This window comes from Sphaerulina musiva, assembly GCF_000320565.1.
Source record: "Sphaerulina musiva SO2202 unplaced genomic scaffold SEPMUscaffold_1, whole genome shotgun sequence".
NCBI lineage: Eukaryota > Fungi > Ascomycota > Dothideomycetes > Mycosphaerellales > Mycosphaerellaceae > Sphaerulina > Sphaerulina musiva.
The window spans coordinates 2,292,198-2,315,642 of record NW_016017383.1 but is presented as its reverse complement, the minus strand read 5'-3'; the positions used below and the strand labels follow the sequence as shown (position 1 = coordinate 2,315,642).

Below are 23,445 nucleotides of genomic sequence, written 5' to 3'. Positions count from 1 at the left end.
GCTGCCCCGTCCACCCCTCCTCCGCTCGCCGATTATTCATACCGCCATGGCCGATGTGGACGTCTCCGCCTTCGCCAGTGCCCAGCTCTCCTTGCTAGACGACGAGCTGCAGGCAGAACTGGCAGAGACGCAGCTCTTGACGTCCACTCTCGCGCCAGCCAAGCTCCAACGCGCCGGGCTCGCCGTCCTGAACTTGACTGTGTCGTCGCAGCGCACAGGCTTCGGCGGCAAGACTTTGCTGGAACTGGGCATTGATCCCGCCGTAGCTACCGATGGCGATGCGCTGCCCGAGCATGGCCTGCGCGTCGGTGATATCTGCGCCGTCTCTGAGCAGCCCAAGGGCGCCGAGAAGAAGAAGGAACGAGAGGGCATGGAGCAGAGGGGTGCCGAAGGGGTTGTCACGCGAACGAGCAAGACGGCCATTACCATTGCATTGAACAAAGAGGACGCAGACGTGCCGTCTTATGGCAAGCTCTGGCTGTAGGTACTCCTCGAGCACCACGGTAAGTACTGCTTTCTTACGCTGATAGTAATGCCTCTGGTGCAGTGTCAAGCTCGCCAACGATGTGACATGGAGACGTTTGAACCAGACCATGGTGCGGTTGATGCAATCTACAGAGCACAGCCCGCTTACCCGAGTTCTTTTCGGTCAAGCACCTACACCTGTATCTGCGAGCGCCTTGAAAGAAGATCTTCGTTGGCACCACTCCACGCTGAATGCCTCTCAGCAGGACGCCGTACGCTATGCTCTGGCCTCTCGTGAAATCGCTCTGATTCACGGGCCTCCTGGAACCGGAAAGACCCTAACCGTAATCGAGCTTATCCTTCAGCTGCTTGACCAAAAACAGCGTGTATTAGTGTGCGGGCCGAGCAATATCAGCGTGGACAATATCGTTGAGCGCCTAGCATCGCGCAAGGTCTCAATGGTAAGATTGGGCCATCCTGCACGACTGCTACCCGCTGTGCTCGCTCACAGCATGGAAGTCATATCGCGGACCAGCGATGCGGCTGCAATTGTCGCTGATATCAGATCTGAAATGGACACGAAGCAGGCGTCAATCCGTAAGACCAAGAGTGGGCGCGAACGTAAGCTGATCTACGGTGAGATGAAAGAGTTACGCAAGGAATACAGAGACCGTGAAGGACGAGTCGTCAGCGAGATTCTCAGAGGCTGTGATGTTGTTCTGTCTACACTGCACGGTGCTGGCAGCCATCAGCTGAAGAATGAAAAGTTCGACGTGGTAATCGTTGACGAAGCGTCCCAAGCTTTGGAAGCACAGTGCTGGATTCCGATTCTGGGGGTTAGACCGTCGAAACTCGTGCTCGCTGGGTAAGTCTCCTACGCCACCAGGACGCACACACTCGCTGTCAGACACATGACGAGTAATGAGAAGGTTCTCATGGCTTGTGTGCTAAAAGTTTGTTAGTGATCACCTTCAACTACCACCAACTATCAAGTCATTGAATAGTGTCAAGAAAGGTACCGAACCCCGGAACAAGGATGTCGGAAGAGTTGAAAAGGACATTGCTGGCCTCAGCCTTGAAGAGCAGAAGGCAGGCGCAAGTGCCAAGAAGAAAGCCAGCAAGGATGCGATCACGCTGGAAATCACCCTCTTTGATCGTCTGCTCAAGCTGCACGGAGATGACATCAAGAGGATGCTAACCACGCAGTACCGAATGCATGAAGCGATCATGAATTTTCCATCCGAGGCTATGTATGGCGGCCATTTGGCGGCCGCTGAAGCAGTAAGGACTCGCTTACTCAAGGACCTTCCTTACGAAGTCAACGAGGTCGAAAACACGACTGAGCCATTGGTCTTCTACGATACTCAAGGCGGTGACTTTGTAGAGAAAACGGAGGACGAAGACAATGCCAAAGGCAAATCTAGCGTCCTTGCTGAGAGTAAAGTAAACGAGGCGGAGGCTCTCATCGTTCGCGACCATGTTAGCAGTCTGGTGACAGCAGGCGTGAAAGCCGAAGACATTGCAGTGATTACACCCTACAACGGTCAGCTCGCAATGCTCTCTAGTATGCTGAAGGAGCGCTTCCCTGGACTCGAACTGGGCAGTATCGACGGATTTCAGGGTGAGTATATATCTCTTGTCTGTTCATGGTGTAGTTGTGATGGCTTACGACCGAACAGGCAGAGAGAAAGAGGCTGTAGTGGTCAGTCTCGTCCGCAGTAATCCGGAGCATGAAGTTGGCTTTCTAAGTGAGAAGCGTCGGCTCAATGGTGAGTGTTCACTGCTAGTAGATGTTCCCTTTAGGTTCTCTCTCTCTCTCTCTCCCTCTCTCCCTCTCTCGTTTTACTTTCTCGCACACGAGAGAACTAATGGTGACCGTTAGTGGCAATGACTCGACCAAAACGACAATTGTGCGTGATCGGAGATTCAGAGACTATCAGCAGGTGAGGATCATCCATTTATTGCTCATGTTGGACACGGAATCCAAGCAACATCTCACACGACTTCGCACAACTCCGCACCCCCGCGGCCTCGTCTAACGCGAGTCGCATGCGCCAAGGCTTGGTGTCCATCGTGTAAGCACTGACGCTGCAATAGAGGTTCACAGTATTTGAAGGCGTGGATGTCACATCTCGAGGAGCATGCCGATTTGCGATATCCCGACCTTTCCGATCTTTCGCAGCGCTGAAATTGGGGGACAGGGAAGGGTTGGGCGTCGAAGTGCCGGCTAGTAATACCACCAGGACACAATGAAATGTCGCTCAAGTCGATCATGCGCACGAGCACAGGAGCAGGACAGGTTAGTAGGACTAGGAGGTAGCGCCCCAATCCGTTTCATCAAGACCGCAACTGCATATGCATCTAGGAGGGACTCCTGCAGGATTCAGGATGCATGCATAGTGCGGGCGGGTTCTTGACTCGGCTCTCTGCAGAATCTGCACGGCTGCTCGCTCACAGCGGCTAGCTGGGAGGTAGGCGAAAGGCAAAGTGCACATTATGTAATTAAGTGCCGAGAAAATTCCAAACAGCAGAAGGGTGCAAGTGCATGAAGCCGTCGCTGATGGTGTTGGTCGAATCATGACTACAAACGAGCCTGATGATGATGATGGGAAGATCCGTACCACCTTAGGTATATGTAGGCAGGATCCGTAGTCGGCGCGTGTGCTCCGTGCTCGTTGGTTGTTCAGTACTACCTCCTAGTACCCAGCTCCATGTTGTTGTTGTTGGTGTTGTATAAATAAGTACCTGCCTTACCTAAGGTAGGTAACCATCGATGCCATGCACGGGGAGAGTGGTCAAGAGAGCACTTTTCCTCCATGTTTCCAGGCTGACAGTCCAGCCAGCAGCTCCCCATGGGCCAGTATTGATTATCCCCGAGCGTTCCTAGACGACCAGTGGGGCCGGCAGCAGCGATTATTGCGCAATCGAGAGTTCTAGCTTCCTTGCTGTGGGTACAGGACATGGAGATGAGAGAGAAGCTGCATTCTCCTCGCCAACGTAGCCGAGAGGACCTCCGCCCCCTACCTTACATGTATAGGTATGTAGTCATGTACTTGATCTGAGGTAATATGTGGAGTAGGAGAAGTCATATGTCGCTTGTTGCGACATCCATAGGTACACCGTACATGTACACATCACCTAGGCGACCTTCTCAATGGATGGATGCACGTGGGGTAGTGGAAATATGATGATAACGGAAGAGAAGTATATGTATTATTATAGCGCGCGCGGACATGGATTGCTGGACTCGTTCGCAGCATTAAAATAAACACATGCGCATGCGGCAATAGTAAGCGCTGTGAGCGCTGCTTGGAAGCACATCCGTGCACTATTAAGCTTTCATACTAGCGAAGCGGGCAAACACATGGCTCTGGCCGTTTGCTTGACAATGATGAGACGCACACCCGACTGTCCGCATTTGTAGCAGGAACGTGTAGGTACCTCCTAGGTCAGGTCAGGTCAGACCAGGCCAGGCCACGCTACGCTCAGGTACGTAGCGCCATCAGCAACCCAACATCCGTCTCATACGTGACCACTACTACTACCACTACTACCACCACCACCACCACTACCACCACTACCACCACCACTACGTGTACCGTGTACTGATTTACATGTACCTCCTACCTCCTACCTACCTCCCCTTCTCTCCTGAGCGTCGCTGCAAGTGGCAAGGGATGCTGCCCTGAAGTCTATCTCCCTTCTTGACTCCCTCCCTCTCCCATTGCAGCCCTCCCTCCCTCCCTCCCTCCATGCCTCCCTGTCTCTCTGCCTCGCCTCCTCCCTCCTCCGTCTCCCTCTCCGTCGCCCTCTCCGTCTCCCTCTGCGACTGGGACTGCCTCCCCGCCAGTCCGTCGCTACACCCATGGAAGTCCGGCGGAGCCATGAAGCGAGTCGACGGCTGCACAAGCAAAGGTCAAACCACGGCATGCGTGCTGCCAGCCACGGCCAGCCATTCGCCATCATGTCCAGCGCGGGCGGCAATCCAAACCCGATCGCATTGAGAGCCAGCGTCACGCCCAGCGGCGTCTTCGGCGATGGCTCCAAGGCTCGCAAGGGCTCTATACGCAGTGCTGTGCGCAAGATCTTTGGGCGTCGTTCGCGAGACTCCATGGGCCCCATCATGTCTGCGGACGCGGAAACATATGCTTTCGTGCCGGGCCCGCGACATGCATACCACAAGAGCGAGCCGCCGCCGCCGCTGTCACCGCCGCGCGAGCTGTCTGAGCCGTCACACGTCGCCGACGACAACAACGACAATGAGCACGACAAAGACAACGATGAACTGGGCGTCCGGATCCCCTCCACGTCCTACTACCCGCCGGAGCGACCAAGCTTCAGCCGAACGACTTCCCCCTATGCACTGCAGTTCCCAAACAGCGTGCGACTCAAGCCCATGGATCTGAGCAACCACTTCGCCTCTCCTCCCACTGTGCTCAAACGCCGCAAAACCCTTCCGAGCTTGCTGCAAGAACAAGGTGGTACGACTGCGGATGGCCAGCCTTCGGAGCCCATCACACATACAGAACCGGTGCCAAGTCTGGGGAAAGCGGGCGAAGAGGGCGCCTCCAAGAGCAGGGCAGACAAAGTCAGAAAGGATAGACGGAAATCGAGAAGTGTAGACGACTTGCAAGCTTCCACGACCAGGGAACAGAGTGTTCCCAGAAAGCGAAGTGAAGAGATTCGATTTTGGAGAGACGGACAGTCCCGATCGAGAGATCGAGCTGCTGCCATAGGGCGCCCGGATGTGTCGAGAGAAGGCGAGAGACCGACGACTGTGTACGAGCAAGAGACCCACCCCGGAGCATCAGCACTGCTTTCTGCACCGCACGACGTTCCCTCGAAGCCTGCTACTCTGAAGAGCAGTCCTCCTCATCCTCGTGGCGCCGGGACTTCTTTCAACGACGACTTCCTACGGCCCTCGTCGGGTGTGGGCACCGACATGTCGAGAGATCTGGAAGATCGCGTTGCAAAACTGGAAGCGGGTCTTCACAGCTTCCAGCAGTCATTACAGAAGCTCACGGCGGATCGAAATCGTAGGACCATAGTGATGGGTGGCGGTATCGCCACCAGGAGCAATTCTGGCGAGGAGCGGAGGCCAAGCTTGTTGGCCGATACGCTTGCCGATGCACTGGAGCCATCGAGCTACGAATATGAGTATGGACATACGATACGTCCCTCTGCCTCGCCCCAACCACCACTCCCCGCAGCGATACAGGGTCGTATCGAGGATCCCTTTGGACCGGACCTCCCAATACCAGCCTCATCTGCAACTCGCGCCGGACCACGGAATAGCCACGCCCTCACTTCATCACGATCAGCGGACCTAAGATTAGAGCCCGAGAGACCGCCTACTCCTCACACTACCTCGGCCACCATGGCCGCAGTCACGCCGGGTACCAATGGGTCCAATGGTGCCGCACAACCTCAGCAATACACCTTTCGTTCATTGTACGAAATGCTCGCAGACGAGCGCTCAGCACGAAGGAAGCTCGAAAACCAGCTCAAAACACTGCGACAAGAAATCACGGATTTGCACACGCAGGTCAACAGTTCGAGCTCGAACATTCAAAGCATGAGAAGCAGTTATATGCTCGCGGGCACATCGAGTCGGCTCCAAGATCTCCTACGCGAAACAGGAGAGGCGAGCCCGCCCGATGCTTCGCCGCGATCCCTCAAGCGAAACTCGGGTCAATCGACAGGGTACGCACACGCAATCAGTCGTTTCAGCGGGTCCGACAGTGAGGCCATGACACAGGACTTTTCTCAGGAGTATGAGGATCTCGGCACTCCTTATACAGCCTACAGAACCCCGCGTGAGGAGCGTAGTAAATGGAGTTTGAAGTTGGACGTTGATAACAAAGACGCTGACGTATTCTGAACACCACCACCACCACCACCACCACCACCGCCAAGACCTATTTACTAGATGTACTTACTACATACCTACGAATAATCGTAGGTGACGTGACGCATGATTTCTTTGCATGAGAGAAGGGGGTGGCCATGGTTTACGGGATTCTCTTCTTTTTTATTTTCTCAAGGCGTATCTTCAATATACCCCCAAGGTTTCCCTTGTGTATCTATTTACTTTTTTTTTCCTTTGCATGTACTTTAGTTTCCATCACCGCGGTGGTGACCATGCTCGAGCTCCACCGAGACTCGGCCTCACATGTCACGCTCGTATCGAACAAACCATAACTACATGTACCTACCTACTTGTACTGGAATTGCGATTCTCGATGGGGAAAAAGCAGTAACATGGTTCTCGTGTGCTCCAACGAATACCTTCGTCCTTCCTCACCGTGACTCTCTGATGAATGGCAGCGAGTTATATATAGAACATGCTCCGTGCTCAAACTGGTGGGTGCTATTGATGCAGGTCATCAAGCAATGGAGTGAGTGCATCCAGACGTGAGCACGGCGAGGGCAAGGGCAATGAATCATATTGGGGCGCAACACTGGTCACGCACCTGAGCATCCTCTGTGCGTGCGTGCTCGTCATCCACGCATTTGACATTTCTTCGGACTTGTCGTCCATGCTACTACTACCTTGACTTTTTAGCGTCTTCGTCTTCGGAAAGCCCTGGGATCATCATCCTCGCTCAACTCCGCTGCAGCGGGCGTGGCAGTTCTACTGCTGTAGGAAGTGGTGATGGTCTGTCTCGCCTTTTTCGTCGCAGGCGCCGCCAGCCCAGTCGTGGCAGGTCTCTTTCCTGTAGCCTTCTTCTGCGTCTCCGTACCAAGTGTAGACTGGCTCGTCGACTTGGACGTACTCTCCGATCCTTGCGGAGCATCGAACATCTTGTTCGATCGAGCCTCGTCTTCGTCCATCTCTCGACTACTTTGCAGACGCCGACGAAAGACGGTGCGTTCGTCTTCGTCATCAACCGCGCGGGCACTACCCTCGCCGTGGCTGGCTGAAGTGCCGACCAGTGATGTGCCATCGCGACCTTGCGCGATGCGGGCTTGGGAATCTGTTCGAGACTTGGACTGGTCGCTATTCTGTTTGACTTTGCGTGGGTTCACGTCGCCATGTTCAAGCCAGTACTCCTCTCCCAGTCCACTGTTACGCGATGATCTGTCCTCAAGAACGATAATATGGCGTCGCGGATCATCACCGGACGCCTCCACGATATTCTCTTGGCCATTGGGCTTCTTCTTTTTGAACTTTTTGTAATTTGGTCGACCAGCCCATGTAGGGTTCTCGCTGACGGTGATGGATGGCTGCCACTCCCGTACAGGCAAGTCAAACTTAGGAAACCTATCCGGATATTCGTCAGGATTACCAAATGTTGGCAGCTCTTCTTCTTTAATGCCTTTTCGCAGATCTTCCTCATCTAGTCGGTGCTCTTCTTCTTGTGCCTCTCTTTTAGCGAGCATCTTCGCTCGGAGGTTGTCAACCTCCTTCTTCCCTCTCTTGGCTTTGCTTTCGGTCTTGCCGGCCTTCGGCTCATCCTTCCTGATGGGCACCTCTGGTGCTGGAGTCGTCTCTGGTCGGGACGCGGCTGCCTTGTTGGCTTCTTCTGTCTTGCGACGCTTCAAGGCTGCCTGACCAGGGAACATGCGTTCATGTCTCTGCTCTGCAGTCTCCCGTACTGGCTCATCTTCTACGGCTGGGGCGGACCGCTTCTGTGGAACGCTTGTGGGAAAATGCAGACGTGTCGCATCCACATCACTACCCTGTGCGCCGGGCGCCTGACTGTGGCTTGGCTGTGGTATCGATGGTTCTGGTGATTTCGAAGCTATATGCACTATTGCGCTGGGGTCAAAGTCGTCAAAGCGGATCTTTTGTGTTACGAATCTACGTCTCTTCTTAGCAGGTGGTGGCGCTAGCACATCTTCCGCCTGCTGCGTAGTGCATTCCTGTGCAGGCTCGATGCTTCGAGTTGGCTGTGCTACCTCTTCCGCGGAGGGCGCTGTTTGCGGCATTGCAGAAATGCCTGATGGAGCTGGGATGGAGCTCGTCACCGGCCAGTCACTTGCACTGCCAGGACGAGCGGCTCCACTCACACCCATGGGCGGGGATTGTGGTGGCTGGCGTAGCAGACTTGTATCCTTAGAAAGAATGATGTCCAGTAGCTCGGTCTGCTCAATCGATCTTTGGTCAAGTATGCTGTCCAACTCGACGTGAAAATCACGAAGCTTCTCCACATCCTTCACGCGTACTGTAACAATGCCACCAGGCCCTGGCTCTCCGCTAAGCGACAAATTGAGTGCATCTTTCTTGCCAGCAAGCTCCTTCACATAATCGACAACGGACTCGATGGAAGTCTCGCCAGCCTGAAATTCACAGCAAAACGTTTTGCCGCCCGCAGCGTTGATGACAGGCGTCAAAGTGGAATGCTGCGAGCGATCCATAAACACGAATATGTAGTCTCTAAATAGCTCCGCGCGGGCAGTATCAGGCTTGAGCCAGCTATCGTCTCGCGCTACGGGCTCGGTGCTGCTCGGACATATGCAGTCCTCCTCTCGCGGCCAGTGCCTGGTAAAGTCCTGCTCGAGAAGGCTTGGTCGCGGTATGCCGTCTTGGTCCTTGCCATCCTGCTTGCAGGCTGCTGCCAGTGCCTCCACGAAAGACACTGTCACCACCCACGACCCTTGCACCAAAGCATGTAGAACGGCGCCTGTATTCCGCTTTTTCGCAATTGTGTGCGTGGTGTGGTGTGCAACGTAGTCCGGTGCAAGCTTGATATCACAGCCCGCAAACGTGGCGCGCTCTGCAGACAATGCTGTCCCGTTGGCTTTCGCGGTCCTCGAGACGCCAGCGGTGAAGCCAATCAGAATGGGCCGCCACTCAAGGACGAGTGTGGTGTCTGAACCGCCAAGTCTGAAGGAGTGTTTCGTCCCAGACAGCGTCCTGGTCTGATCATCGGCAGGAAGCCGCTGTTCATCGAGCCATGTCCCCGTCTTTCCCTCGCCAACGATGGTGATACTGCTCTTGCTACAGGGGTCTGTACTGTCACTCGCGTCGCCCACAATGAACCAGAGGTGCTTACGCGACACGGACTTGTCCGAGATGTAGTGGTGTCGCTCCACGCCCTCCGGTTTGGTCGTCGCTCTCCCAAAGAGATGTTTCGAGCCAGGACGCAGCCAAATCGAGCGGTCGTTCCACGACAGCACCCACATCACCGTGCTCGTCCTTGTCGTCGTGGTCGTGGTCGTCGTGATCGTCGTTGTTGTTATTGGTGTCGTTGGTTGGTGGTGGTGACTGGTGGACTCGGAAGTCGCGTAAAGATCGCAAGGCAGAAGCGCGCTCTCGTGATTGGAAGGAGGCTCTTCCAGTATGTGTTCGGCGCCGAAATGACATATATTCACTCACTAATTTACATGTACCTGTAGGTAGGAGGTACGACTAGTTACTAGAGTCTGGAGGTACATGTACATGACAACAGGGGCCCAACAAGTCCTCCAGCAGCGTCCAAGCCAAAATTCGACAATTTGGTTTTCCATGAGGTATGAGTTTGCATGCATGCGTCGTAAAGGCACAGCACTACCCCCCCAGCTAGCAGTAGATACACCGCATGATTGCACCGTAAAGTACTGTGGTATCATATATGCCAGCTATCAGACTTCTGGTTCTCTCTCGTCTCAATTGAAGATAACTGCGTGATTCAAGCTTGTTGTACAATGAACGGCCGTCTCCCTGTCTTCTCATCTCACTTTCGAAGGTAAAATGTGTGATAATGCTCCGAACATGCCACTGTCTGACTATTCAGTTCAGCCACGAGGGGATGGAACAGAATACGACTACGTGTGCTCGACGTATCTTGACGCTTGCAATTGTACAGGGAGCCGGGACATTGTCGTAGTATTCTAAACTGAACACTCTCGAGCTCGACCTTGTAGTCGGAAATTGTTCTCGTTGAAGGTCCAGATCCCTGGCCAGAGCGGCCGCGGATGTCTCGCTGCAAGCAAAAAGGCCAAGCATCTCATTCGCGACTCGACACCAGCGAGCTCGCCAGCTGGGCATCAGAACGTTGGAATCTTGATCAAAAAAAGTCAAGGAGGTTGAACAATATCCTGTGATGGCTCTAAACTGATCAGGGCTTGCGGTAATTCAAACGAGAACCAACGAGAAGATACGAATTTTATCGTAGAAATCACTTAGAAAGCCTCAAGACAGTAGGGAGCTAACTGTTTTGCTATGAACAACATTGAGTGAACACGGTGAGCGAGAACGAGCAACAGTCGATCTGGCGTGCGAAAAGTAAGGTATCGCAGATTGGACAATTCCCGGGCTGGAGGATCGAGTAATAAGCCGCATTTGATCACTCGGGCGGCATGCGACCATTTTCATCTGACCGTGTCCAATTGTCTGAGCATATTCATTGCATTACCCACTGTCGCCACCATGCTAACAGCAGTGTCATGTTCAGGTTGTCACAAGAGGCTGGGAAGACACCAATAGAAGGTCGACCAGCTGGAGGGCGAAATATCGTTGCGTTCGGGGACAACTTGCACAATGCGACCTCATTGCCTGACCTGTAATTAACGCCGTGCTGGATGCTCGACAAAGTAGTAATATACCAAGCAAATTACCAGCTAGCAAGCACATCCCTCTTTTTGACCATCTTCACCACGCGTATTGAGATTCACACTGCTATTGTTCTGAGTGCCGCTGATAGCAGCTTGTGTGCCGGTTCCAGCACCTGCGCGTGGACCTTTGAGGCTGGTCTCAGGGATCGCATTAGCGATGGCTGTGAAGACCTCGCTCACGTTGTGACCAGTTTTAGCGCTAGTTTCGAAGAACAGCAGGCTCTCCTCGTCGGCATATGCTTTAGCCTCCTTTGAGCTGACCTTACGCACAGCGCCAGTATCCTCCTCCTCGGCATTCTCGGATTCCTGCTGCTCGCCCTCAGGCGCGTCGTCTTCACACAGATCCAACTTGTTGCCGACGAGTGCAATGACAATGCCTGGCGAAGCCTGGCGCTGCAACTCGGCGACCCAATGCCTTGCCTTGACTAGACTGCTGGGTTTTGTGATGTCGTAGACGACCAGTGCAGACTGAGCGTTTCGGTAATACATGGGCGCCAGGCTGGCGAATCGTTCTTGACCCGCCGTGTCCCAGATCTCGAATTTGATGGTCCTGTTTGGCAGCTGGCACTTTTGTGTGAGGAACGCGGCGCCGATGGTGGGCTCCTTATTGGGCTGGAAGTCGTTGTTGACGAAGCGCAGTACGAGAGAGGACTGCAGGCAGCCACATTGTCAGCCATGTCGCAACGTGCCATGCTATACGCCAGCGGCATCATGTTGCGTGCGCATGTAGGGTGGAACACAGAAAAAATGCCACTCACTTTGCCCACGGCGGCTTCTCCGAGCAGCACAAGCTTGACGCTGCTGCTCGGCTTCGGTGCGTCGGCCATGGATTCGGTATTGGAGGGAGAAGAAGCCCGGTTGGCGCGCAGGCTCCTCCCGACGTTGTAGTCGCTCGTTTTGGCGGAGATCGGGTTCGTAGTCGGGAAGACGGATGGCGCGGACTTTTGCGTTGGTGGCGGTGATGGTGATGGTGATGATGGACGGGTGTTGCGACAGTCGTCTGGTGATGATGCTATGGCACTGGTCGAGCTTGAAGTTGGTGATCACGCCCCTAGCTTCCGACCCACGCCGAGCTCCCTTCACTGGAACTGTTCCATAGAACTACATGTAAGTTGGTAACTACATGTATGTCACCAGAAATGCTACTTCTGCAGAGCTTCGCCGTGCACTCTTGCACGACTGACATGATGGGTGGAGCATGGAAGAATTACATGTTCTGTATTTCCCGTTAGATCGCAGCCTTCTTTGTTCCGGCAACAGCAAGGTAGATACGACAGCAGAGATGCCTATGTACTGGCTAGATCGTCGGCCTCACTACCTCCTACCTCCTACTGTGGCCTAGAAGCTCGGCAATCCGTCACTACCTTAGGTAACGAGTATCAAATGCTTTCAACACATGAACCGCGATTATGAGATGTGACGGCTACGTAGGTATGCAGCGTCTTCATGCCGACTCAACTTGCACACGCAACTCGCCCGTGAAGAAGCTTAGAAGTTGTAGCAAGTCTCAGCTTGACAGCACTTTGACCCATCATCGTAGAGTCTAGTTCACTCTATAGTATGAACAGTAACGCTCCTCCCTCTAGCCAGGACCAGCCTCATCAAGCTTGTCAATAATCCCGCCATATGCTGTGTACCAGAAGACACGCGCCACATGAAACACCTCGGGTAGCAACACGCGTCGCGATAATGAAAAAGGGTCAATGGGCCCTTTGCTCATGGATTGCTCCGTAGCACAAGCTGCTGGAGGTCCCGACATACGTGATCTTCCTGAAGGTCGTGGCTGTGATGCATGGGCTCAGTATCGGCAGACTGTCATCGTGCCTTATTATATCACCTACCAGTGGAGGGTCATGTTCTCGCCTTGAGGTACCTTGTATGTGTACATGTGATTGCCCGAACATCGTCATTTATCGGCGGATCATGAACGCATGCACCGTCGATCGCTTTTCAGACTTCTCGCACTCTCCACAAATGCCTTGCATTGCATGATGATACCAACATACCGTACCTGGCGTACCTCCCGTGGATGCCGGAGCGTGGAAATAAGTTGCCGCGCGCGTGTGGGTGGTGAACACACGTGGAGCTGTGGAGGTGCACGAGAGCCGGCGGAAGAATACGTCCTAGTTTGAATAGAGTCTAATCATGTTGAGCAGTTGAGCCAATCAAGCGGCACAGATGCCCTGCTCCGACTGCTGTTACTAACGGCGAACGTTTGTATGGTGCCTAGAAGCTGAAGTGTATCGGCCAATCCTTGGCGCACTATCGACCTCTGATGCTACAGTGTTTCATCTGCTCGTACTGTCGAAGCGACGCCGAGGGAAGCAGGATTGCAGGCTGCAGAGAATGGCCGACGGGACGGGGGCTGGCCTGTGGCAGATGGCGTGCGCTCGGTGATAGCAGGTCGAGGTGGATGAGACGGAGGCGGAGACGGAGACGTGGACGTGGACGTGGACGTGTAGTATACTCAGTATAGTAAGGCGTCTAGACGGGAGTCGCGTGCTGTCACAATGGTGAATCGTGGAAGGGGGATGATCCCGTGGTGCTTGGCGGGCTCAGCTTACAGTAGTGCAGTGGTTGAGTGGGTCATCTCATCCGAGCTCATCTCTTCATCAGGTTTGCGGGTGCCAAGCATTGCGTCCATTGCATCCATTCCACGCTGCGCTGCTGTTTTACCCCCTCTTGCCTCTTGCCTCTTGTTTTACCTCTTGCCTCTTTTTTTTCTTTCTGTCTCTTGCCTCTTGCCTCTTGCCTCTTGCCTCTTGCCAGTCCGTACCTTCCCGTCTTCCACTCCTTCAGACGCTGGCCACCTGGAACCTGCCGTACCGTACCGTACCCAACTCACCTGACCTCTCAGTCGTTTCCCACCACAGCTGGACTCCTGGACTCCTGGACTCCTGGACTCCTGGAGGCGCACGGAGCTGCCCGCCGTGTCTGGAAGCGAAGAGAAACGCGCAGCACCCACCTTACCTTAGGTACCTGTACCTGTACCTGTACCTGTACCTGACCTTACCTTACCCACCTTACCTAACCGGACCTACCTACTTATACCGTCCACGCCCACGACCACGACCACGACCACGACCGGCTCGAGTGCGACACCCCACTACCAGATTCGTGCTGGCACGAACGAGACCATTCCCTTCCATTCGAATTCATTCTGGACGCATGCCGCCTCTCCAGGCACAACAGCTTTCGCACTAGAGTCCCTCCTCTTCAGGAGTCTGTCGCTACCTCGCACCTTTTGTACCATTCACTAAGATTTCTCGACATTACTTGACATCATCACCGGGCATCATCACCATCATCATGACTTCCTCCGTACGGCTGCTGCTGTTTTGTGTCGTGCCGTCCGCTCTGGCTAGCGGAGGTGGCCCTTCCGAGGCGGAGAAGGCGGCGAGCATCCTCAACAACAAGATGATCAAGTACACCGGCTGGACTTGGGCATGTATCATCGCTACTTTGCTCGTTTACCGCTGGACCCTCAGCTTATTGCAGCATGTGAGGCAACTGGCAAACCTCAACCATGGCACTTCAAGCGACGGGCGACAGCGTTACTTCTCGACTCCAGACGAGACGTGGGCCCGAATCAAGCGACACTTCATTGTCGCTCCTCTCTTCACCCGTAGGCACAACCGCGAATTCCGGTTATCAGCTGCTATGAACGTCGGTATTTTACCGGGCCGCATGCAGTCTTTCTGGTTGCTGGGCTACTTCGCACTCAATATTGTCTTCACTGTATGGAAGATTGACTGGTCAAATTCCGAGGCCTTCATGGACGAGGGCCTCAGTCGTACCGGAGTGCTCGCAGTGCTCAACATGATACCGCTCTTTCTGCTTGCAGGGCGTAACAATCCCATGGTCTGGCTCATGGACATTTCTTTCGACGACTTCAACCTCCTTCACAGGTGGATTGGCCGCATCGTGGTGTTCGAGGCTGTTGCTCACGCCGCTTTCTGGTTTGTAAAGAAGGTTCAGACTTTGGGAATGGAAAAGGCATCCATTGCCATAGGCAAGGCCATGGCGAGCAGTCAATTCATCCTGAGTGGTACGATTGCTTTTGCTGCATTCTGCGCCATTCTCCTCCAGTCCCCATCCATCATCCGCCATGCATTTTACGAGACTTTCTTGCACCTGCACATAGCTCTTGTGATCACTGCCGTGGCGACGGTTTGGATCCATCTCAACGACAGGCCCGCACAGGTCTTGGTGCTTGGGGCACTTATTTGCTGGATCTTCGAGCGCTTCGCGAGAGTTTACCTCCTCGTGCGAAACAACCTCAGCCGGAAAGGCTGCACAAAAGCCGAAATCGAGGCTTTGCCTGGCGATGCAATGCGAGTCACACTCCGGGTGGCGAAGTCTTGGAATTTCAGACCCGGACAGCACATCTACCTCTACATGCCAAGCATCGGTATGTGGACTAGCCATCCATTCTCCGTGGCCTGGAGCGACGAGAGCCACGATCACGCCACCGAGAAAGCACTGCCGACGTCGAGACAGGACATGTTTGCGACCAGGACAAGTTCTGTGTCCCTGGTGATTCGTCGACGCACTGGGTTCACCGATTCTCTCTACAAGAAAGCTGAGGCTGTTGGGACGGGCCCGCTAGTGACCACCGCATATGTTGAGGGGCCATATGGGAGCCAGAGCTTCCAATCGTACGGCACGGTCATGCTGTTTGCGGCAGGAATTGGTATCACCCACCAAGTACCCCACGTCCGCGACCTGGTGGCCGCCTACGCGAATGGTACTGCCGCGACTCGTAGAGTTGTTCTCGTCTGGGTCATCCAGTCTCCCGAGCACCTCGAATGGATTCGACCATGGATGACACAGATCTTGGCCATGGATAAGCGTCGCGATATCCTGAAAATCCTCCTCTTCGTCACTCGACCTCGCAGCACCAAGGAGATCCATTCTCCCAGCGCCAGCGTCCAGATGTACCCTGGAAAACCAGACTGCGCTGCTCTCATCTCCAAGGAGCAAGAGACGCAGATTGGTGCCATGGCCATTAGCGTCTGTGGCACTGGCGGCATGAGTGATGACGTGAGGAAAGGCATGAGGGATCGTTGCGAGCATACCGAGATCGATTTCTTCGAAGAAGCCTTTACGTGGTGATCAGGATCATAACGCAATAGACGGAGGCTCCAGCGCCTGCAACACATAGAGACGTGAGCCACGACAATGTCATTCGAGTGCTAAATCAAGCGCTCCGCGCAGCGGTTGCGCCTACGATTCTTGTGTATTATTCTCCGATGGACATTTCGAGGGGTTTGAGCTACATGTAGTCATCAACAGTAGATCCTCCAGCGGCGCATCACACCAAGTCGTTTCCCACCTCCCTCTTGATCTCCATTGCTTTTCGTTCATGCCCTGCTTGGTATTCAGGGAACGTCATGCAAGCTGCATGTCTTTACACTTCAACGCATATATATCAGCAACATTACAGTCCAGCAATATTACAGTCCAGCAAAACTGACTCCCTTTGCCGCGTTCAAGTAGTTTATTACAGGTAATGTATATACAGGTACATGTGTCAATGCAAATTCAATCGACATTTCTCCGATCTGACGAAGGGTTGGTTCAGGACGCACGTGACAGCGGGAGCTTTGTGACTAAGCCGACTACACTACATACCGTCGTACCTACCTCCTACCTTACCTTAAGAGGTAGGAACCTTACTTCACAATTGCCCAATAGGTACCTACATGTATTGATTCCCTTCTCCATTTCAACAACCACAGCTTGTAGCTGCGAATAAGAAGAAAGAGCCATGGGCTTACCAACCGTCCCTCCACAACCACCCTCACCAACCTCCGCCCTACAATCCCTCCTCTCCAAGCCCACTTTGTCGCAACAAACTTCTTCTTCTTCCCCCACCGAATCCCATCACCACCATCACCACTACTACAACCTCGCCCTCCAAATCGCACACAACCTCCACTATCAACACCTATGGACCGACATCTACCTCCACCACAACACACCTTCATTACGCGAAAAAAATTGTCGTCCCATATTGTCTGGTCTACCGCCTCGAAGAATTTATGTTCATCCTGATGAGCAAATCGCATTGTTGCAGGAGAAAAAGAAGAAGGAGCAGAAAGATGAGGAGGGGAAGAATGGTGGAGGTGGTGATGGTGGGATGATGCCTGAGATTGCGAGGGAGCGGGAGTGGGTTTTACCGAGTCAGGTGAGAGAGAAGTGGAGTTTACGCAGATTGGGAGAGGTGTTTGATTCGATTGAGAGGGTGCCGTCGTCGTCGTCGAGGGTTGGGTCTCGTGATGATGAGGAGGAGGGGGAGGCTGTGTTGTTATTTGGGAGGTTGAGGAATGAGGATGATGGGGACGAGGGGGGGGAAGAAGAAAAAGTAAGAGAACAAGAAGACGGCAAAGAAGGTGTTGTTGTGAACCAGTGGCGAGAGAATTCACCAAAGAGGTTATTGCTCGCGACACTGGATGACGATAGCACGGTTGTGTACTACATTGTGCACGATGGGATTGTGAAGCCCCGGCAGAATTGAGGTGTGAGGTGTGAGGTGTGTGGTGCAAGTGAAGCATGTCCCGCAGCACATCACTCACACACCCGCCCACAATCTTGTCGATGATGGGATCGTCCATCCATCTTCTCTTGATGTTGACCGACCAGAGTTGTGCTTACGAACAGACATCTTGTTTGTCCCGTGGTGGTAGACTCGACGATACCAGCTGGGTACTGGAGATTTCTGCCATCTTTCAGAGACGATTACATATCGTTGGACAAGATGACTCTTGGCAACTATGTAGGTGTATGCGCCGTGATCTACCTAACGCTGGAAGAGGTAAGGCTCAGTAAAACCAGGGGACATCCATACAGTACGCGATGCAGGTCTTGCCTCAATCTCATCCACACCCGGCAGGCCGCCTGCCAAGACACGAGACCAATACGTGTAGGTATGGGTTTGATGATGCACGGTTCAAGGCTCAGTGTACACATTGCACTGCTACCTTGCCGTTCGTGTCATGTCGTGGCTTTCCCTAAAGCGGTCGGAGAGAGCTATATATATACATGGTCTCTTGTTTCCCACTCGAGGACTCTATCATGAAAGCTTCACCTCACAATGAGGTGGTTCCAGCAAGCAGTGAAAATCCAAAAACTCCACGTGTGATGGCGACCTTCTCCACCCATGGAGAACAAGGCCAATATCACCCCAGAAATACTACATCTTTGTACAAATCTTCGCTAAATGGCTTATTTACAGTCCATATTCCCATTTTGATCGCCAGGCATGCCATCACTATGTGAGAGGCCAGTAGCAGGCATGGTAGCAATGTCGCCAAAGCCGGCCAAGCTACTAGACCAGTCCATGTTGCCATTGCTGAGGAGATTGTTGTCATTTCCCACAATGGGTGGCTCCATATTAAAGGGCATGAACCACGCGGTCGATGGATCGCCCCAGAATCCACTCGGGCTGTTGTTCTGTTGGCTACCGCTGTGGGCGAATGTATTGAAGTCGAAATCGTCGAAATTCACGTTCCCATTGCTTCCGTTGCCAAGGACAGACTGGCCACCACCAGGGTTGCCATACGAGTTGAGCACCATTTGTCGATCCATTTGAGACATGAATTGCTGCGGGGGTGTCATGATCAACGGGTTGTGTGGCGGCTGAAATCCTGGTGGAAACGCAATCGAGTGCTGCGCGAAGCCCGCGTTGATATTCGCAGCAAGATCGTGAGTCACTTGCTGTTGTTGAATGGACTGCGGGTGTCCATTTTGCTCCGCAGACGTTGTCTGTGGCTGCACCTGCGGTTGCTGTGTCGTCCGCTGGCTGCTGGCCGTTTGCGAGTTCTGCTTACTGCCTTCCGACACAGACTTCCGCGTCTTCTTCACCGCTCGTTTCGCGCTTTGCTGCTGTGCGGCCAAATGCGCGGCGCGACTCGGAGGACTGAGCTTGCTGAAGAACTGCTCCACGGTCTGCAGGTCACTTTTCTGACCGAGAACGGCATCGGCGCCAGGCTCCTTCTTCACGCCAGCGCTCGGTTCTTCGTAGTCAGTACCGCTGACGCCGTGGGGATATCTGTCGAACCAGTCACCATACTGAAAGATGGCTTGTTCGCCATCTCTGCCCGCAGTGACACCAAACCGTGCGGCATCCGCATGTCGCCGATACAGATCTCGTAAGTTTTCCGTGACGAAATGGAACATGCCCCAGTACTTCTTCATCTTGGTGAGATACTTGACGTTCCATGCCAAGTTTTGTTTGCTCGAAGCCTCGAGAGCAGCATTCTTGGAGAATGCGCCTTGAATGTGCACTGTACTACTGAAGAATGCACAGTAACCAGCAAAGGGTGCCACTACGAGGTGGTCCGATGCCTCGTGAATGAGCACCGAGATTTGGTTAGCAGCGTCAAGAGCGGTGCGTGTGGCTTCGGAAATAAAGTCTTCGGGCATATCCTTGGGCAGAGCTGGCAATGAGCCCGAAGCGGGCAGCGCGAATCGGTTCATAAAGAGCAGGATCTGGTTATACACAATATGCAGGAAGAGGAACTGGTTCGCAATCTTCTCCGAGGCGTGATTCTGAAGGTTCTCAGCGCTATATTGCAAGGATTCGGGCAAGCCCTTCTTCCACTCTTCTGTTGCGCGTCGAATACCTTGGAATTTGGAGCCATCGTGCCACATGGGATGTTGATCACGTTCACGGCCGCCAAGGTTCAGATAGGCAATGAGCCGACCCCAGATAGACACGAGTCGAACCAGGTAAGCTGCCACGCCCATGTTATCTCGTGCATTGGACATCTGACCCGTCCCTGGTTCAACAGGGTGTGGCACGTTGCCTTCCAGGTCTTCCGTTGGTCCGTTGATCTCCATGTAGTAATACTGTTCTTTGATAGGCAGCTGTGCTCGAATGTACTGCTCGCCCACAAAAATCGGCCGATCAGTCCCGCTGGAGTTGAAGCGGTCCATCAGGAAACAGGACCACATGGTCCGCCGGCGTATCTCGCGATCTGTGAATGTGAGCTCGTTTTCGCCAGGCTGCGAGCGATACTTGGGATCGTGATCCAGATCTCGATGTAACTGCAGCGCATATGCCATGCGTTGTGCCATCCCCCCAAACATCCAGCTACGGCCACCTTGGCACGTTCCGAACTCGTGTAGACCGAGGATGAGATAGACAATCAAAATAGTGATGTTCGGAGTATCAAAGCGCCTCAACGCGATTTCCCGTGATGCTGTTGCCCAATTGTCGCCTCTCAGGAACGCCGGCTCCGTGCGAACAGAAGGATGGTTGGAGAAACGTGCTGACATGGCGCACACTGCGAGCATGAGCACGGGCGGTACTTGGTCCTGAGCGAGTTTTCGCATGAAGCTCGGTTTGTGAAGGAGATGATAGCTCTGTCCATAGACATAGTCAAAGAAGACCTCGGCTAAGTGTTGTTGCAACTCCTTGCTCGGCAGCTTGTCGAGCCCTTCACGGAGAAGATTATGCTCGTCTGCATCGTTTGCGGCCTGGGCTTCGTTGGCGGATGCGTGGGCCGGATCCTTCTTGCTGGCAGACGTCTGGCCTTTGGCTTCCGCCCACTCATCGAGTTCTTGACTGAAGGCCTCTGTAGCTCCTCTTTTCTTGGAGCCAGGAGCTTTGGGCGGAGCAGGAGGCAAAGGCGGTTTGACCACTGCGCGACCCGTGCTGGTAATGATGCTTTGGTCATCTTTGGGGATGATCTTGATCACGCGGTCTTCCATTCGCTTGAGACGCTTGTCCAGCATGGCCATGTAGTCGGTGCGTGGTGCCGCCTTTCGGGTCGTGACCTTGTACACACATGGGATTCGCGATCGCAGACAATGCTTACATGCTGGTTTCTCGCCCGAGCAGCGTATTTTCTTCCTTCTGCAAGCAATACAAGCCAGTGGCAATCGTTTGCGTTCCTTGCCCGCTTTGGTCTTGAGCTCACTCCATGCCGGAGGATAGCCCCCGAGAGCCGCCTCGTCCGCTGTGCCTGCACCGCCCGCAGCCTGGTTCGCTGCATCATTGCCCTCGCTTCCCAGATGGTGATTGTCCATTGATGTCTCGGGGGCGGAAGTGGATTGCGCCTTTGCATCTGGGCTTGTGATATCTGAGCCACCACCCAAGCTGTTGTTTCTCGCCAATGCTCCAAAGCCATTGCTGCCGAAACTCAGTCGATGGTGGTGCCCATTCATTGGCGACTGGCCATCCTGCATGCTCTGTTGCATAGGCGGCGAGGGCATCATTGCATCGAGGGCAGAGTAGGTCTGGACAGCACCGGTGGAGCCTGGGGTGTAACCATTGCCGTTGCCGTTCAGCAGCGGCTGTGTAGTCATGTCGAAATCATACTCGCTGCCCGGCTGGCTGCCACCGTAGGCTGAATTCGGAATATTGATGTAGTCCGAAGTCATGGTCGATCGCTGGCGAGAGCCTCGTCGTGCTGCTCACATTGGCAATGTGGGTCGCGTCACCGCACGGGCCGACCATCGAAGGTGGTGTGTGGTGGGTGAGTGCCGACTGGTGGAGGTGTGATGCGAGCAACGAGCAACGAGCAACGAGCAACGAGCAGCGAGCAGCGAGCAACGGAGGGAATGTTGATGAGTAGGTGGGTAGGTAGCTCTGCTTGATGGCGCGGCCTCTTTGCACGCGGGCAGCCAATTCCGAGGGACAGGTGCAGCTGGGGTGCAGACGGAGGCTGAGACGAAGCTTTGTGACGTCGGGGTCGGGGTCGGGGGTGGACGGGAGACAGCAGAATGGGCGTCCCCAGGCAATTGAAAAAGGATGAAGCGAAGCTGCTGAAGCTGACGGGAGCTGTGCAATCAGGTCATCAAGCGGTAAGCAGGACGGGACGTCTCCGGCGGGGTGTTGGCGCCAAGAGTATAAGGGAAAGAGACGGGACGGGCGTGGCGCAGGCCCTGCGTGACGGAGGCGGGCGTAGTGTGGACGATGGTGGTGGTGGTGGTAGTGGTGGTGGTAGTGGTGGTGGTGGCGGAAGAACGTAGGTAGTGGTCGCGGGGCAGTGGCAATGGTGGTGTGGAGCGGGGAGGGAGAGGAGAGGAGTGGCGGCGGCGGCGGCGGCGGCGGCGGCGGCGGTGGGCGGTAGGCGGTGGGCGAGAGCTGTACAGTGTAGGACTGAGTGTACTTACCTCCTAGGCTGTAGTGTAGGTCACCGAGGTCCGACAGCTTTTTGGTTAAGCACTTAGCACGGCGTGCAATAGGGCGGTGATGTTTGTTTAATACCTGAGTTAATACCTACATGTACCTACGGTAGGGTATGTAGACAAGGAAGCGCAGGCGGACGCATGGAGACAAGGGCAGGGGAGGGCAGGGAGGGTGCGCGTGCGTGCAGGCAGTCAGGCATTCAGGCATTCGGGCAGGTAAGGTATAGTGGTATACGTACAGTAACAGACTAACAGCGGTATACTACGAGGGGACATGTCTACAGGTGACACTGGGCAGTGGACAGGAGGTATATGGAGTGTAAGGTAGTGGAGGGTAAGGGACATGTACCAGGTCTGTACTGTACTGTAATGTACTGTACTGTCCAGTCCCACAGTCCCAGTATATTGATTAATCCTGCTCGGGTACATACATACCTGACATGCAAACCTACCTACCTTACCTTACTCACCTACATGTACCTACCCGGACGGTATGTAACCTACCTGGTACCGACCGACCGACCGACCCTTATCGTGGATTCGTGGGACTGTGCGACTGAAACGGGCAACACAAAACCGCCGACTGTGAACTTGAAGCAGCAAAGCCTTGGCGGGCTGTGCAGAGACCCTCAGCCCTAGCTAAGTGTAGGCTCACTACGACTTATCTGCGAGCCTGTCGGCCGACTTGGTAGCAGTAGACCGAGTAGAGGTACATATATGTAGGTACCTTATGTACCTGAAGGCTGAGTACCTGGTATCATATATGTTGATTATGTTATGCTATTGTGCTATTCTGCCACCCCTTGCGCATCGTCAAGTGTCATAGTCATCATGATAAGCACCATGTGTGAAATGGTATATACATGTAATCATAGCATAAGGTAACCATGGCCCATACCTGAGGTGATCATTACTCATCATCAATGGAAGCTATGTCTCCTGGCTTGAACAGGCATTGCCCGAAGGCGACACGAGTCCCAATTCATCATCCATCGTTGATTCGCGCCCCTACTCCTATCTGTAACTGCATGTGCCCGTCTCAGCACTACCAGGTGCAGCACGTGAGCTGAGGCCGTCGTCGCCGCTGGCCCGCTGCTGCTTGCTTGCTTGCTTGCTACGCTAACTACTGTACTACAACCGACCTATGTACTAGCCTACTACCTCCCGCCCCCCGCGCCCCCCGATGGATCCTGCAAGTTGCAACAACAGGCTGATCCCAGGACAGACAGACACGCGCCGAGATCGTGCAAAGCCTTCTCGTTCTTGGGCGCCCCAGACTTGCTCCCTTCCCCCCACCCCCCC

At 54.1% G+C, this 23,445-nt stretch overlaps 7 protein-coding genes across 7 annotated transcripts; 4 read left to right on the top strand and 3 right to left on the bottom strand.

The window, feature by feature from the left end:
* Window positions 1-46: 46 nt before the first annotated feature.
* On the top strand, window positions 47-2,833 carry SEPMUDRAFT_56891 (P-loop containing nucleoside triphosphate hydrolase protein; the record flags this gene model as incomplete). The annotated part of the gene is made up of 6 exons (XM_016909416.1): window positions 47-480; window positions 548-1,330; window positions 1,428-2,086; window positions 2,145-2,234; window positions 2,348-2,408; window positions 2,563-2,833. The coding sequence occupies 6 exons, from the start codon at window positions 47-49 to the stop codon at window positions 2,651-2,653; spliced, it is 2,118 nt and encodes a 705-aa protein (XP_016765094.1). The 3' UTR covers window positions 2,654-2,833.
* A 592-nt stretch (window positions 2,834-3,425) lies between these two features.
* On the top strand, window positions 3,426-6,657 carry SEPMUDRAFT_153058 (uncharacterized protein; the record flags this gene model as incomplete). Its single annotated transcript, XM_016907498.1, has 4 exons — window positions 3,426-3,502; window positions 3,723-3,754; window positions 3,914-3,954; window positions 4,196-6,657. 4 exons carry the CDS (start codon window positions 3,426-3,428, stop codon window positions 6,344-6,346), a joined length of 2,301 nt encoding a protein of 766 aa, XP_016765093.1. The 3' UTR covers window positions 6,347-6,657.
* Window positions 6,658-7,026: 369 nt separating this feature from the next.
* On the bottom strand, window positions 7,027-9,648 carry SEPMUDRAFT_56885 (uncharacterized protein; the record flags this gene model as incomplete). The annotated part of the gene is made up of 1 exon (XM_016909415.1): window positions 7,027-9,648. Exon 1 carries the CDS (start codon window positions 9,592-9,594, stop codon window positions 7,027-7,029), a length of 2,568 nt encoding a protein of 855 aa, XP_016765092.1. The 5' UTR covers window positions 9,595-9,648.
* A 949-nt stretch (window positions 9,649-10,597) lies between these two features.
* On the bottom strand, window positions 10,598-12,190 carry SEPMUDRAFT_129814 (ras-domain-containing protein; the record flags this gene model as incomplete). Its single annotated transcript, XM_016902311.1, has 3 exons — window positions 10,598-11,655; window positions 11,763-12,016; window positions 12,139-12,190. The coding sequence occupies 3 exons, from the start codon at window positions 12,188-12,190 to the stop codon at window positions 11,011-11,013; spliced, it is 951 nt and encodes a 316-aa protein (XP_016765091.1). The 3' UTR covers window positions 10,598-11,010.
* Window positions 12,191-13,728: 1,538 nt separating this feature from the next.
* Window positions 13,729-16,890, top strand: SEPMUDRAFT_146086 (Ferric_reduct-domain-containing protein). The gene is made up of 3 exons (XM_016903447.1): window positions 13,729-16,528; window positions 16,589-16,670; window positions 16,746-16,890. The coding sequence occupies exon 1, from the start codon at window positions 14,314-14,316 to the stop codon at window positions 16,117-16,119; it is 1,806 nt and encodes a 601-aa protein (XP_016765090.1). The 5' UTR covers window positions 13,729-14,313; the 3' UTR covers window positions 16,120-16,528; window positions 16,589-16,670; window positions 16,746-16,890.
* Window positions 16,775-17,524, top strand: SEPMUDRAFT_137700 (uncharacterized protein; the record flags this gene model as incomplete). Its single annotated transcript, XM_016902851.1, has 2 exons — window positions 16,775-17,282; window positions 17,397-17,524. The coding sequence occupies 2 exons, from the start codon at window positions 16,775-16,777 to the stop codon at window positions 17,522-17,524; spliced, it is 636 nt and encodes a 211-aa protein (XP_016765089.1).
* Window positions 17,525-17,940: 416 nt separating this feature from the next.
* SEPMUDRAFT_146085 (uncharacterized protein) lies at window positions 17,941-21,696 on the bottom strand. Its single transcript, XM_016903446.1, has one exon. It carries the CDS (start codon window positions 21,391-21,393, stop codon window positions 18,232-18,234), a length of 3,162 nt encoding a protein of 1,053 aa, XP_016765088.1. The 5' UTR covers window positions 21,394-21,696; the 3' UTR covers window positions 17,941-18,231.
* Window positions 21,697-23,445: the final 1,749 nt, after the last annotated feature.

Excerpts from the sequence above, each read along its gene's own strand:
- SEPMUDRAFT_146086 (XM_016903447.1), top strand. The coding sequence starts at position 14,314 with ATGACTTCCTCCGTACGGCTGCTGCTGTTTTGTGTCGTGCCGTCCGCT.
- SEPMUDRAFT_146085 (XM_016903446.1), bottom strand. The coding sequence starts at position 21,393 with ATGACTTCGGACTACATCAATATTCCGAATTCAGCCTACGGTGGCAGC.